Below are 14,440 nucleotides of genomic sequence, written 5' to 3'. Positions count from 1 at the left end.
CCCTGAAGCCTCTGGTTAAAATTTGTATATAATGTTTATATGTTAAACTGTATGTTTTTTAATGTCTTTTATTTTGTAATGATAATGTAACCGTGTTGATTACATCTGTGTCAATTTTTTTTTTTTTGTTAGCTGACTTTTTTGTGAAGCAGATGTTTTTATGCATGTAAGTTTGAATGAAAGAAAGAAAAAATCATCGCCGAATTTGAAGAGTTGTGTAATTTTTTTCATATGCCTTTCCCAGTCAAAATGGACTGGAGGTCTAGTGCCATCAATTGCAGCCAATGAGGCACCTGTCAAGGTTAAATCATTTATGCATGAACGGTTTAGATAATATGTCCCTTTCTTACATGTGGCAAAATCGCCTAAAGTTCACATATAATATATATATATATAATATATATATCATAGACCGGGGGGCCCAAGTCCGGTCCTCGAGTGCCCCTATCCAGCTTGTTTTCCATGTCTCCCTCCTATAACACACCTGAATCAAAAGACCAGCTCATCAGCAAGCTTTGCAGGAGCCTTACAACGATCCTCATTATTTGATTCAGGTGTGTTGGAGGAGGGAGACATGGAAAACAAGCTGGATAGGGGCTCTCGAGGACCGGACTTGGGCAACCCTGTCATAGACCATGTCGGGTCGGTAGCAGCTTTGGTTTTGCACATTTTTAAAATAGGCCTCTTACAAATCAGTTCTGCACCCCGTGTCATGTCAATATATTATGAAGTCTATGCGTATATATATATATATATATATATATATATATATACTGGTAGTTCAATTTTTGGGAACATTGATGTTTCAACCGTTGAAAATCTAACAAGTTTTTTCAATAATATATGTTCATATTTCATTGCAAAGTGACTCTTCATTACGATTTTATTCGAAATCGTAGATTTGAATTACTTGCTTTACACATATAACACATAAAATTCCGTTATTTCAAAATACAGTACAAAAATAAGTAAGCAAATGAAAAAATGATGCTAAATACAATAAATAGTGGAAAATATTACACCTAGTACAGTACATGCACAGTGAGGGGCCGGATCAAACAGCCATCTGCAGTCCTTAGTTAGTGCATTACTACACTAAAAATCTACAGTAAGCTGTATGATTCCTCTTGTGTGCTGGCTGCAAGATGTGATTTCAGAAAGAGTTTCCTGGATTTCTCTGCACATTCTGACCGCTGCAGCTTTCATACTCAGGATCCATCTGCTCCTCTTTGATGGCGAGTCTCTTTGCATCTTCTGTATGACAAACACTCAATGTTCAAAACAAAGAAATGGGAGGAATAACAAATTTTCACTGGTTTACCTTTAGCCTTCTCTAGGTTAAAAGAATAGTTTGTCTCCAGCACCTCATGTTTGGGAACTGTGCCTTTCATGTGGTCTCGTAGTTCCTTCAGCTTAATGTAGAAGTGCACTTTGTCTTGCGCGCGGGGGAACTGAGCGCACCGTGGGCTGGAGGAGGGCATCAAGTAGCACACCTGGGCCAAAAGAACAAGGTGAAAGCTTTTCTTGATAAGCGCTCATTGTTTGTGGTGTTTGTGGCATGTGTAACATACGGTTTCAGTGTCTGGGATCTTGTACGGTTGCAATCCAAAATCCAGGTTCTTTGCCTTCACACCAAAAATTTCCTTGCAGAAGATTTCGTAAATACCTAATAGGATAAAAGCTCTATTGTTAAAATGTCATACCGTTTGACTGTTTACTCTGAATACAGTGGGGCAAATAAATATTTAGTCAACCACTAATTGTGCAAGTTCTCCCACTTGAAAATATTAGAGAGGCCTGTAATTGTCAACATGGGTAAACCTCAACCATGAGAGACAGAATGTGGGGGAAAAAAAAAAACAGAAAAATCACATTGTTTGATTTTTAAAGAATTTATTTGCAAATCATGGTGGAAAATAAGTATTTGGTCAATACCTAAAGTTAATCTCAATACTTTGTTATGTACCCTTTGTTGGCAATAACGGAGGCCAAACGTTTTCTGTAACACTTCACAAGCTTTTCACAAACTTTTGCTGGTATTTTGGCCCATCCTCCATGCAGATCTCTAGAGCAGTGATGTTTTGGGGTTGTCGTTGGGCAACACTGACTTTCAACTCCCTCCACAGATTTTCTATGGGGTTGAGATCTGGAGACTGGCTAGGCCACTCCAGGACCTTGAAATGCATCTTACGAAGCCACTCCTTTGTTGCTCTGGCTGTGTGTTTCATCTTCAATGCCCTTGCTGTTGGAAGGAGATTTTCACTCAAAATCTTACATGGCCCCATTCATTCTTTCCTTTACACAGATCAGTCGTCCTTGTCCCTTTGAAGAAAAACAGCCCCAAAGCATGATGTTTCCACCCCCATGCTTCACAGTGGGCATGGTGTTCTTCGGATGCAATTCAGTATTCTTTCTCCTCCAAACACGAGAACCTGTGTTTCTACCAAAAAGTTATATCACATTCTCCCAGTCCTCTTCTGGATCATCCAAATGCTCTCTAGCGAACCGCAAACGGGCCTGGACGTGTACTGGCTCCAGCAGGGGGACACGTCTGGCAGTGCAGGATTTGAGTCCCTGGTGGCGCATTGTGTTACTGATAGTAGCCTTTGCTACTGTGGTCCCAGCTCTCTGTAGGTCATTCACTAGGTTCCCCCGTGTGGTTCTGGGATTTTTGCTCACCGTTCTTGTTATCATTTTGACGCCACGGGGTGAGATCTTGCATGGAGCCCCAGATCGAGGGAGATTATCAGTGGTCTTGAATGTCTTCCATTTTCTAATAATTGCTCCCACAGTTGATTTCTTTACACCAAGCGTTTTACCTATTGCAGATTCAGTCTTCCCAGCCTGGTGCAAGTCAACAATTTTGTCTCTGGTGTCCTTCGACAGCTCTTTGGTCTTGGCCATAGTGGAGTTTGGAGTGTGACTGACTGAGATTGTGGACAGGTGTCTTTTATACCGATAATGAGTTAAAACAGATGCCATTAATATAGTAACGAATGGGGGGGGCCTCGTTAGACCTCGTTAGAAGAAGTTAGACCTTTTTGACAGCCAGAAATCTTGCTTGTTTGTAGGTGGCCAAATACTTATTTTCCACTCTAATTTGGGAAATAAATTCTTTAAAAATCAATCAATGTGATTTTCTGTTTTTTTCCACATTCTGTCTCTCATGGTTGAAGTTTACCCATGTTTACAATTACAGGCCTCTCTCATCTTTTCAAGTAGAAGAACTTGCACAATTGGTGGTTGACTAAATACTTATTTGCCCCACTGTAAATGGTTGAAAGTTCATCACTAAACTATCCTTGACTAGTTTTGACGGAGAATGCAGTTGAATTACTTCCACCCATTTATGAAATGTTCATTTCTCTTAAGCTAGCCATATCCATATGCTTTTTTGAAAATATAAAAATTATTTTTTATGCCTGTGGCATTTTTTAAGACTTTTGAAGATCGGATGTAAAAGGGGCAAATTAGCATATTTAAGGTTGAAAAGTAAGCAAAATTTCATGACTCGCTGTACCTTTTCCATTAAAAGCTGCAATCAGCGGCTTGTATTTTTGCAGTTTCTCAAGCAGTTGTCGCCCTCCTTCGCGGATCTCCTTACTGCAAAGAACAAGACGATCTTGAAGGAATTTTTACGTACACAAATGGATTAGTGGTGACTTTTTTTCTTGAATAGTCACCTCGAAAGGTCTTTGCTGCCCGGCGTGGTCCTCTCTACCATGTTGGTGAAGCCTATGCCATATTTTTCCGGCAAGCTCTCATCGTGCATAAAGTTCAGCTGCTGTTCAGTGAAACCAGACAGAAACAAACACTTCCCTGTGGAGAAAAAAAATAGTTCTCAATTATTCTACAGTATTTATGTGATGTTGTAAATATGGGGATATAAAATTTGAGGATTTTCATGTGCTGCCACAGTCCAATTTGCTGCTGTAATACTAGAATTTCATATTTGCAGATCCTTATTCAATTACGCTGTCAATGCAGATTGTCATCAAGAAGTCATTACTTATATATTATTTTTACATTTGAATTTCACATTGTGCATATACATGCATTTGCAAATATTGTAAGAACAGAAAATGTGTAGTTTTATATTTATATATCTTTTCAAATTCACATAAAGTCAAAATAACAGAAAAAAATAAGAGCTGCATGTGCATTAAGTTAGTAAAATTCATTAACCCCCCACCCCAAAAGAAAAACTTCAGTATTGAAATGTAAACATACAGAAATGGTTCCCAGGGTTGGGGTAATGGTGTCCTTTGTAGGCTGATATTAGTCCCGGGTTAATACCAATCTGGAGAGAAATAAAAGGGGGTTACCATGGAAACAGACCCAAAGGAAACCTCACGCTCTTCAGACAAAAACCTGCCGACGCGCCCTATGAGAATTGTGCACTTTTCGTGATTAAGGAATCTGCATACAGTATGCTCTTTATAACTCACAATCAAAATGTCAAGATTGTAGGTAATAACGTCAGGCAGCGTTTTGGCCATAACCTCAGCCACTGACATGCCGTTGAAGCGGTTGAGCATCCTTTTGGCTTTTTTGGCCGCTGTTTCGCTGGCGTTTTCCTCTTCCTCTTTTACCACTATTCCTTCTTCACGCTGAATCTTTGGCGGGCGGCCTCGCTTCTTCTTTGCTGGCGTCATTACTGCGAAAAATGAGAGTTTAAAGAAACACTTGCCGAAACAGGCTCGATTCATACATCTATCTATGTGTTATATATTTGACCTTGGGGTGGATTGGCCGGTGGAGGTTGGTGGGGAACATTAGGCTCCTCTTGTTGCGTTGTATTTTGATATTGAGGTTGTTGTTGTTGTACAGTGTGTTGATATTGCGTCTCCTGTTGTTGGACTGTATATTGTTGTTGTTGTAGGTAAGCAGGATGCTGCTGCTGCTCCTGCTGATAGACGGGCTCCTGGTAGTTGGAGTAATTCTGAAAAAACTGCTCCTGGTAGAGGGGCTGCTCCCGGTGCACCGACAACTCTGCCATGACAGGCTCATCCTTGGTGCCCTCGATGTAGTGGCTGTTGTGGGACAAGACATGCTGCACCTCGGGGTGCTGCTGGCTCGACTGGTACCTTAAAGGAAGAGGATGATGCAGTCGAGTTTTGTCATTCATAGTACTAGTGGTTCACAATTCTCAAACAGGTGTTTTTCATCACTAACATTCTGTAAAAATGTTATCTACATTGCAGTCACAAATGAGTAACTGTAATGTTGAGGAAAAGTGTAGAAATTTGTTTAAGTATTCATTTGATATCCAACTTAAGGCAACACTTGGTAACTTTTCAACCTTTATAAAATATTTTCATAACATTTGTGATAGTATTTTGAGGGGGACTGTATCGCTTTCACCGGCACTAATTAACTTTGAGGAAGGTGGCAGGAACCCTGCCACACAAGAAAAAAATACAAATGTGCTGACTTCTTTACGGCAGACGTCACTTCCCCCTTTCCCCATTTATTGTAAAGACGGAAGTTAATACGAACGCTTTTGTGTGAATTCTGCAAAGATGGTAGAGCAACAAGAGACAAAAAGTTTTCTCTGAGGAGGAAAAAAAAGGCAGGCTACCAAGATATACAGAATAAACATAGATTCGGCTTTCACTTGCTGACGTGACGCCCCCCCTCAACCGGACTCGTGGTGGTGGTGGTGGTGGGGGGGTTTAACCACACGGTTGCTAACGGTCATATGCTATTGTTTAGCCACAACTGGATTCATTACCTTATTACTATTCATCCATCACACAGCCGCTGGAAACACAAATGTTATTTAATCCATCTGCAGGTGAACGGGAGATTGATTTTTGATTGATTGATGATTTTACAACACTGCTGGTGTGCGCTGGTTCATGGGGAACGCAGCGCTAGTCCTCATGGGAAACGCAGTCTTCCTTATAGCAAAACACTACCGCTTTTGTCCACCGGCGTCACTAAAATTGACCAAAACTGAAACGCTACCAGGTGTTTCTTTAAAAGTCATTCCAGCCAACTTAAACTGGTGTAATTATTTCACTACAGTGCAAAGCGTACTCGTGAAACATTTTTCCTGGATGAATGCTCAACCAGGTTTGCATAGAGGAATACGAGACATGAGGACATTTTATATTTGGTAAGCAAGTGGACAAATTTGACTTAGAGCATCTGTCACAAAGAGCTTTACATCACATTCACACATGCGGGTGGTGCCATGCAAGGTGCTGCCAGGCCCCCTGGAAAAGGGCGTTTAGAGTCCAGTGTCTTGTCTCAATACACTTTGACAGTGGACAGTTGGTGGATGGATTGATGACTCGCACCACCAACTGCGCCACTATCACATTTCAGTGATATCAGTACACTGACGCCTATTTGAGTTATGGGAGGTTGGAATTTTGGGTGAAATTTAAGGATGGACCTAAAATTAAATATCCTAACGTTTGGCATCTTTGGAGAATAATTAGTTGTATAAGAAAAGTAATTGAAACTTTGAGCAGTTGGACATGTTCAGTCAATTTAAGTTTAAACAGTGGATCTTAGGTTGATTTTGAAATTTCAAATATAGCCAAATAATAACTTTTCATGAGTAGTGCATATCGATACATCACATGCAAAATCAACTAGTGAAATGGCTGGGGGGGGGGGGGGGGGGGGGGTCCCGTGTGGATTGTATATGAAGATGTCTTACATGGAAAAAAAACGTAATAATAATAAGAATTTAAAAAAAAAAAAAAAAAAAAAAAAAAGGTCAAGATGATTGCATTCCTATGAGCGAGCGGCCACTTCCAGCAACAACTCACCACTGTTGGAAATAATCCGTGGGGACCGTCAACGGTGTAAACTCGTTTTCCTCCATATTAACAGTCGATTTACTTCACACATACAAAAAAAATCAACATTCATGAAGTCGGGGTTACAATTTTAAGGTTAGGCATTAGAATAACGAAGCTGTGTTCAAGAAGAAAAGGTGGTGAGTACTGAGGAGAAACCGCATTCGTCTGCTATCGCCCCCAAACCAGAGACAGAAAATGGTACTTATCAAACCACGTGGCGTTAAACAAATGGTCTTAAATGACATACGTCTCCTAGGGTAGAAAAAGCAACTAAATACATGATAAATTTGACATACCTGTCATACATTTTTAAAGCTTCCGATTTTAAGACGAGGGGGCAGGGAAGCGATTCCAAAACAAAGACCATTTAAACTTGGCGACGCGTTTGCTTACCGCCGTCTAGTGGTAGGAGGTGGTAGTACGTTTTCCTTATTCATAGACACAAGCTGTTTTTATTTAATATATATATTTTTTTTATTATTGAACCTTATACACACAAAACAAAACACTCAAGTATCAACATCAAATACAATATTATAGAATGAGCATAATCTAGCAACCAATAGCAACGACGACAACAACAACCACCACAAAAGAAAACAAAAGAAATCAACGAATTTTCTTTTGAGAGAGGAATTGCGAAACCAACTTAAATTGTTTGAATAAAAAAATAAATAAATAAATAAAATGAAGGGCCTTCCCATCGATCAAATTCAAGGCTTTGCAATAGATGAAATCATTTCTCCAGTGAGCCATACATGGTTTTGTTTAAAAAAAAACTAAAAAACTACAATTATGAATAAAAAAAAAACTTCCACATAAACAATATTACATTTAAAACAAATTCTAAACTCTTTTCCTTTTGATAAACAACAAACAACATTGTTTCTTCTGTCAGGGGCATATCAATATTTTTGGATTGCAGCCAAATCTTTAATTGACTCCAGAAGGAATTAATAACATTGCAGTGAACAAATACAGTGGTACCTCTACATACGATCGCTTTGACACACGAACTTTTCGACACCCGACGTAAAATTTGACTCGCCATTTGTTTCTACATCCGACGACATGCTCGAAATACGACGACAATGGCAGCACCGCAGACGAATGCACGGCGGATTTTCTTGTGTGACAAATCAACACTGGTTTCAGAAAAGGTTGGTACAGGTGGTGAAACAAGGAAAAAGTTGACACTTACCTTCTAAATGAAGATGCAAATGACAGAAAAATATGAGCGTAGGGTGGGCATCCGTGAAATGGCTCAAAAATACATCTCCACGGTCCTCCTCCGACCATCGTTCGCCAGTCTTTATAAGTTAAGCTGACAATTCCTTTTGTGGTAACATCTCCAGAGAAATCGCCAACTTCGCCACGTTTTTATCATTTATTTCACAACTTATTCAAAACAAAAACACCTTCTGTCTGCCGCAATTGAGGTGTTCTCAAGAAAACATTCAAAGTGAAAGTGAAACTCAAGCTCACCGGTCTGTCTCTGGCACGTGAGCCCCGCGGTGCGTTCAGGGTCAGCAAAAAACGTCCGCCACATTAGAACCCGATTCGTTACATTAATACAGGAATTATTATTATTATTATTATTATTATTATTATTATTATTCCGATTTTGATTTATAATTTATTTGTTTTGCTATGTGTAATTGCCATTTGTAATAGTACCAGCAGTATTTTTTAAGGATTTAGTGAAGGTTTTTGGGCTGTGGAACGAATTAATGGAATTATAATGTATTCCTATGGGAAAATCCTGCTCGACATACGACCATTTCGACTTACAAACAAGGTCCTGGAACGGATTAACTTCGTATGTAGAGGTACCACTGTATATGATTTAATTTTTCTACGTCCACATCACAAAAAATACAATTATTCGCTTCAAAAACAAATTTCAATCTTAAAAATTCTTTTGTTGGGTAAATTTCGTTCAAAATTTTAGCGTTTTAGCTTTAGGAGGTGCCGGATATGAAACATAATTGTTTTCGTGTACTTATCAATCTCAAATTGTTTCAAAATATATATTCTCTTATTTGGATTCGGATAAAATTCATTTATCAACAATTTCCTGATAACTGTGTTATTGGACACAAGCTGTTCGGTGGTCGCCATCTACAGCATTAAAAATGACTTGCATGGGAACAACCAATAAATACTGTACAATCTTCACAAACGATTTTTTAAATTAAAAAAAAAAAAAAAAAAAAAAAAAAAACTGTTCCATGTTTTTCCTGTTTAAAAAAAAGTTTTGCAGTTTGTTTGTATTTCGTGTTTGTAAGAGCCACGCCGCTGGTTGAAGCCATAGATTGCAGCCTTCAATATTATTCAGCCGAAGAAGAAGGTGGTCAAAGCTGTAAAATTCAAACACACCACTCCGTTCAAACAGATCTTCCCAATTATGCATCGCTTGTGAATACGAAATATTACCTTTGTAAAATTTTATTTAAAATAAAATATTGTTTTCTTCAATATTTTAGTAAAGTAGACATTTTTAATGTTGCATTTACAGTTTTGTCATTCGTAGCAGAGTGGATGACTGTACACCTTGGCGTGACGATCTACGGGTTACATAGCGTTGACTTTCATGTATTCCAATCTCTATGCCTCCAATGTCAAGTCTTTGGGTGTTAAACAACATGTTAACACATATATTAGCGTGACATGTCAACAAGGTGGGGTTTTCAAGTTTAATTTAAGGCGCGGTTACGGGTTTCTGTCCTCAAACATGAGCAATCGACCCAGATAGCTTGTCAGCGTAGCCTGTTAACCTGTCATGTGGAGTGTTGATATAAACACTCTCCTTTCCCCCCACAGTTAATTACGTGGTGTTTTTGTCGTGAAAAAATGCCTGCCGGGGTATCGTGGACTCGCTACGTGAGGATGTACGTAGCCAGCATATTGGCTATGTTTGCCGGAGCACAGGTGGTCCACCAGTACTACTTACCTGATCTGGTGAGAGGTTTATAGAAAAGAAACCATTGTGCTTTCTTAAGCACACGTTGCTAAGGTTTATTTTGAAAATTGTGTGCATATTTCTTCCTCCGTCAGACTATACCAGAGATCCCACCAAAGCCCGGCGAGCTTCGGACAGAATTACTTGGCTTCAAACTCAGAGAAGCAGCAGCAAAGCATCACACGGAAGAAAAACCAAAGATGGACTAGTATGGAATTAATCATCCATTACATTTTTAGTTGCTTGGTGTAAATGTTTGTGATTAATAAAGTTTTGTAAAACTTATCCAAGTTGCTTTTATTTGAGTTTGTCCAAGCGTTCATTTCCCGTTTTTATCGTCATTTAGAATGAATTCCAAGAGCAATCGGACCAAAAAAAGTTACAAATATGCTTTTGAAAGAGCGTGACAGTGCTGTATCCTAGCAACATACATCAACAAAAGAGAAGGAAGAGATGGCGACTGCGCGAGAGAAAGAAGCTTCCGCTTACCTGGAAAAGCACAAAATCTTCGACCTCATGAAAAACCTCACGAGCATGCTGTTCTTCTATAGACCCGGTTAGCCTTTTGTGTATTACAAGGAACTGTTGTTTAGGGATCTTTTGGTGGTGACACGTCTCTATTTTAGCGGCGAATTGGCAGATTAGTGAAAGCACAACAAAAACCCCAACTAGTGTCAATTTTTGGTGCGTTACTAGCCATTCTGATTAAATGTTTTTCCTATTTTAATTCCTGCCGTTTCATTTTACAAATTGTATGATTTTAAATCCCATTATTTTAAATTACTATTTATATTTTTCATCGGCAATACTTCACAAAGTCTAGGTAGTGGAATGTAATGTACAAAAATGATGCCTTAATCAGATTTTACAACCCGAACGTTGTGAAATTTTCATTCGAAAATTCGAAAACCGATCATCTTGAAACTGGTAGCTATGCATGGGCCAATATCTATCAGTTCTCATAGCCTGATTTTTTCATCTATTAGGGCTGAATTAATTAATTCAGATTTATTGGTGCTTGTGTTGCCTGTTGGTTAAGAGTTAGCCAGTCGAGGGGATACGCCCACAGCCTTCAGTCTTTAGTGTGCTGGAGCACACTCGTCCCTCTTAGTAATATTTGTAACATGTCGTCTAGTGGAATACCATTTACAGTGTATCACAAAAGTGAGCACACCCCTTCGCATATCTGCATATATTTAAGTATATCTTTTCATGGGACAACACTGACAAAATGACACTTTGACACAATGAAAAGTAGTCTGTGTGCAGCCTATGTAATAAAATGGCACTTTGACACAATGAAAAGTAGTCTGTGTGCAGCCTATATAATAGAGTTCATTTATTTTCCCCTCAAAACAACTAACATTTTAGCCATGAATATCTAAACCCCGGCAACAAAAGCGAGTACACCGCATGGGAGCTACGTACATCCCTAAATGTCCAAATTGAGTACTGCTTGTCACGGAACTTGTTACAGGAGTGCTGTCAGCATTGCTGCAGAGATTAAAGAGGTGGGCGGGGGGTTATTTACACCATCATGCTTGTTGTAGGCATGACACACTTATCTTTGTACTCCTCACCTGGTCGCCGCCACACATGCTTGAGATCATCGGAACCAAACAAATTAATCTTCGTGTCTTCAGACTATGGAGGAAGTCGGCTTGAAGTCACGATGACGTCACCTCGCTTAGCAACGTGTCGCCATTTTGTGAAGGGGGTACGCACAGCTAAACATTCCATAGACAAACGTCTGAAATTCATATACAGTATTTCAGGTGTGTTTTGCATCTTTTTTCATAAAAACGTCGTAAACATGGCTTACTATTATCACGAGTCACTGCAGACAGACGCGAGGAAGCCATACAATTTGAAATTAACGTTTATTGGCGTACAAAGCTGCCCATACAAAGTTGCAGCTGATAGCTGGATAAACAAAAGAATGGCCTGAAGTGGAGTTTGGAAACATCTACAAATACCTCATAAAGTCACCCAGTACGTTGACCTTTACAATTACGTGGAATATGTACTGTGTGGAACTGAGAAAATTGGTAGTATATATGAAGTGATATTTTCTGCCGTAACCAGTAATACACCTCCAAGCGTTATTTAGCCGTGAACACGTCACGCCAAAATAACCTATTCCCACCAGGCCAATAATATACAGATTGACTGATCAGAGCAGTTCACGGCAAAAGAAAAATAACGCTTTGCGAGTTGCCGGTTACGGTAATAATAACCACTGCCGAGTCTGTTGAATCCTAGCAGCTAATTGGGGCAAAAATTAAAGTTTACTCACCAGTAATAAAATGTTGGCTGCAAACGTAAATGTGCTTGGATTTAGGTTCCCACAGGCGAGAATAGTCCACGAACCGTCTTCTTGTACTGTTCCTCAATTAATTGCTTTCAGCCATTTGTTTCTCTTCCTCTCACGAGGAAGAATAAAGAACTTCAAATGTGGCTCCGAACTCTTCCTTGTGTGACAACCCGCAACACAGCAACTTTTAGTCATTCCGACGGAAAAAAAGACCACAAATACGGTAAGACGAAAGTTCAACGCGTTTGTATTACAATGCACGACAGAGCAACTGCTTGTGACTCGACTGTAGCCCCGTTTTCAATATGGTGATGCTTTGTTGTGGCTGGTGACGTCATTAATGCCTGGATGTCCGACTGCCTCTATAGGACACGGTTCCAGTAATCCATGTGCTTTGTTGACATGTCTTCAGCAAACTGTTTGCGGGCTTTCTTGTGTACCGTCTTCAGAAGAGGCCTCCTCCAAGGGAGACAGCCATGCACACCAATTTGATGTAGAGTATGGCGTATGGTCTGAGCACTAACAGGCTGACCCCCCCCCCCCCCTCCCCACCTCTTCAATCTCTGCAGCAATGCTGACAGCACTCCTGTAACGAGTCACATGACATTTTAGAGGGAAAATGACAAGCAGTACTCAATTTAGACATTTAGGGATGTACGTATTTACTAAGGGGTGTACTCCCTTTTGTTGCCAGGGGTTTAGATATTAATGGCTATATTTTGAGTTATTTTAAGGGGGGGGGGGGGAAATTAACCCTATAATATAAGCTGCACACAGACTACTTTTCATTGTGTTAAAGTGTCGTCCCATGAAAAGATATACTTAAATATCTGCAGAAATGCGAGGTGTGTACTCACTTTTGTGATTCACTGTATATATTTTGATGGGTCTTTGTGCGAAACCTAACTCTTCGTTTAATTCAGTACTATATATTTATTGTAGTCCACAACTTTTTCTTCATTAGTCTTTTGTGTTGTCGTCTCAACTTTTGCTTACTTGTTCTTTTGATTCAGACGATCCCAAAGAGTTTCTCATCGAGAAATTACAACAGCTAAAAGAGGCTCGAGACAGCGGTCAAAAAGCACCCAGTCTGCTGAGCCATTCCAATCTGGACGCAGCGTTTGGCATAGTAGATCCGGCCAATGACAGACACATTACGTTTGCACAATACAAACAGGGTGAGTTCGTCATGGCATGGCTCAGTGGTAGAGAAGTTATTCCCCAACCCAGAGGTTGTGGGTTCGATTCTCTGCCCTGATGAACTTGCCTAAGTATCCTTGAGCAAGATACTGAACCCCACATTGCTCCTGGTGCTGCGTCACCAGTAGGTAGATGGCAATGTGGTGTAAAGCGCTTTGAGCGCCTTGAAAGGTGGAAAAGCGCTGTACAAGTTTAACACCATTTACATGTCAAAAAGAAAAACGTTAAATTTTGTTGTGCTAAAAGAGCCTTCTTTTCTCTACAGCTCTTATCTCATTGGGAATGAAAGACATCAACGAGTGTCCTGATGGTGTAAATGATGACAAAATATCCTATGATACTTTCATAACAGAAGGGTAAGAGAGGTTATGAGAAGACGAACGTTTATATTCAACATTTTAAACTCCTTTGCTGCTATTGATAGCTAAAGAAGTCAATATCCAATCCATGCAAACTGGAAAAGATGGCAATAATCTTTTGTTCTTTTATCATTACAGGATGCTAAGCCTGGAGAAATGCTCTGCCACTTACAAGCAACCTTGAACTTAAATGTTTACTTACTCCCACAAAGTCCAAAACATTATTTTTGCAATTCGATGTTTTGATCCACTATAAGCATTTTGCTGACATATGCTTTGTAGTTTGATCCATAAATATAGTTTCTTTGTATTTTTATACGTGTTACTCATGTTCCATTTTCTGTTTTAAAACAGACTTATATCATATGCAGCTAAAAAAACAGTAATACATGCTCGTTTTGTTGGAACTGATTTATCAACAAAAAATATCATATTACATACATGGTGTTATTTGCTAATAGTACAAAAAGAGAGTAAGACTGGTAGTTCTGATCATTTGGCAGTATGGATCATGTATAAATTGTATTTATAGTGCTGGATGAAATTATTGTTGTAGAAATAGACAAAATATTCATGTGTACTCCAGTACAATGGGGTGATTTCAAGTATACTCTTTAAGGAATGTGGAATAAATTAATACTGGTGCAAATAAATGATTCATGATCTAGCTCATTAATTTGTTCATCTTCCGTACCACTACAACCTGTACTCATGAGATGCTGGAGCCGATCCCTGCTATGGACTATCTAACAGGAGCCGGGCTACACCCTGACCTGGTTGACAGCCA

The 14,440-nt window shown here is 39.4% G+C and overlaps 3 protein-coding genes across 5 annotated transcripts; 2 read left to right on the top strand and 1 right to left on the bottom strand.

The window, feature by feature from the left end:
* Positions 1–874: 874 nt before the first annotated feature.
* Positions 875–10,331, bottom strand: tdg.2 (thymine DNA glycosylase, tandem duplicate 2). 3 transcript variants are annotated; one of them, XM_057835666.1, is made up of 10 exons: positions 7,115–7,197; positions 6,786–6,857; positions 4,738–5,087; positions 4,449–4,657; positions 4,231–4,300; positions 3,684–3,819; positions 3,521–3,603; positions 1,572–1,666; positions 1,322–1,493; positions 875–1,254 (listed from the first exon to the last, which is right to left on the bottom strand). In XM_057835666.1, exons 1-10 carry the CDS (start codon positions 7,183–7,185, stop codon positions 1,154–1,156), a joined length of 1,359 nt encoding a protein of 452 aa, XP_057691649.1. In that variant the 5' UTR covers positions 7,186–7,197; the 3' UTR covers positions 875–1,153. The 3 variants fall into 3 exon arrangements, with proteins under 3 accessions (XP_057691649.1, XP_057691653.1, XP_057691650.1); XM_057835670.1 differs by lacking the exons at positions 6,786–6,857; positions 7,115–7,197 and adding an exon at positions 10,270–10,331; XM_057835667.1 differs by lacking the exon at positions 6,786–6,857 and having other exon boundaries at positions 7,115–7,213.
* On the top strand, positions 9,371–10,065 carry LOC130915686 (ubiquinol-cytochrome-c reductase complex assembly factor 6). The gene is made up of 3 exons (XM_057835672.1): positions 9,371–9,499; positions 9,642–9,779; positions 9,876–10,065. The coding sequence occupies exons 2-3, from the start codon at positions 9,672–9,674 to the stop codon at positions 9,987–9,989; spliced, it is 222 nt and encodes a 73-aa protein (XP_057691655.1). The 5' UTR covers positions 9,371–9,499; positions 9,642–9,671; the 3' UTR covers positions 9,990–10,065.
* On the top strand, positions 10,187–14,291 carry si:dkey-42p14.3 (EF-hand calcium-binding domain-containing protein 10). Its single transcript, XM_057835671.1, has 4 exons — positions 10,187–10,336; positions 13,108–13,272; positions 13,560–13,650; positions 13,792–14,291. The coding sequence occupies exons 1-4, from the start codon at positions 10,234–10,236 to the stop codon at positions 13,835–13,837; spliced, it is 405 nt and encodes a 134-aa protein (XP_057691654.1). The 5' UTR covers positions 10,187–10,233; the 3' UTR covers positions 13,838–14,291.
* Positions 14,292–14,440: the final 149 nt, after the last annotated feature.

Source organism: Corythoichthys intestinalis, chromosome 5 (assembly GCF_030265065.1).
Source record: "Corythoichthys intestinalis isolate RoL2023-P3 chromosome 5, ASM3026506v1, whole genome shotgun sequence".
Taxonomy (NCBI): Eukaryota; Metazoa; Chordata; class Actinopteri; order Syngnathiformes; family Syngnathidae; genus Corythoichthys; species Corythoichthys intestinalis.
The sequence above is the reverse complement of the archived record's forward strand: the minus strand, read 5'-3'. Positions and strand labels throughout refer to the sequence as shown.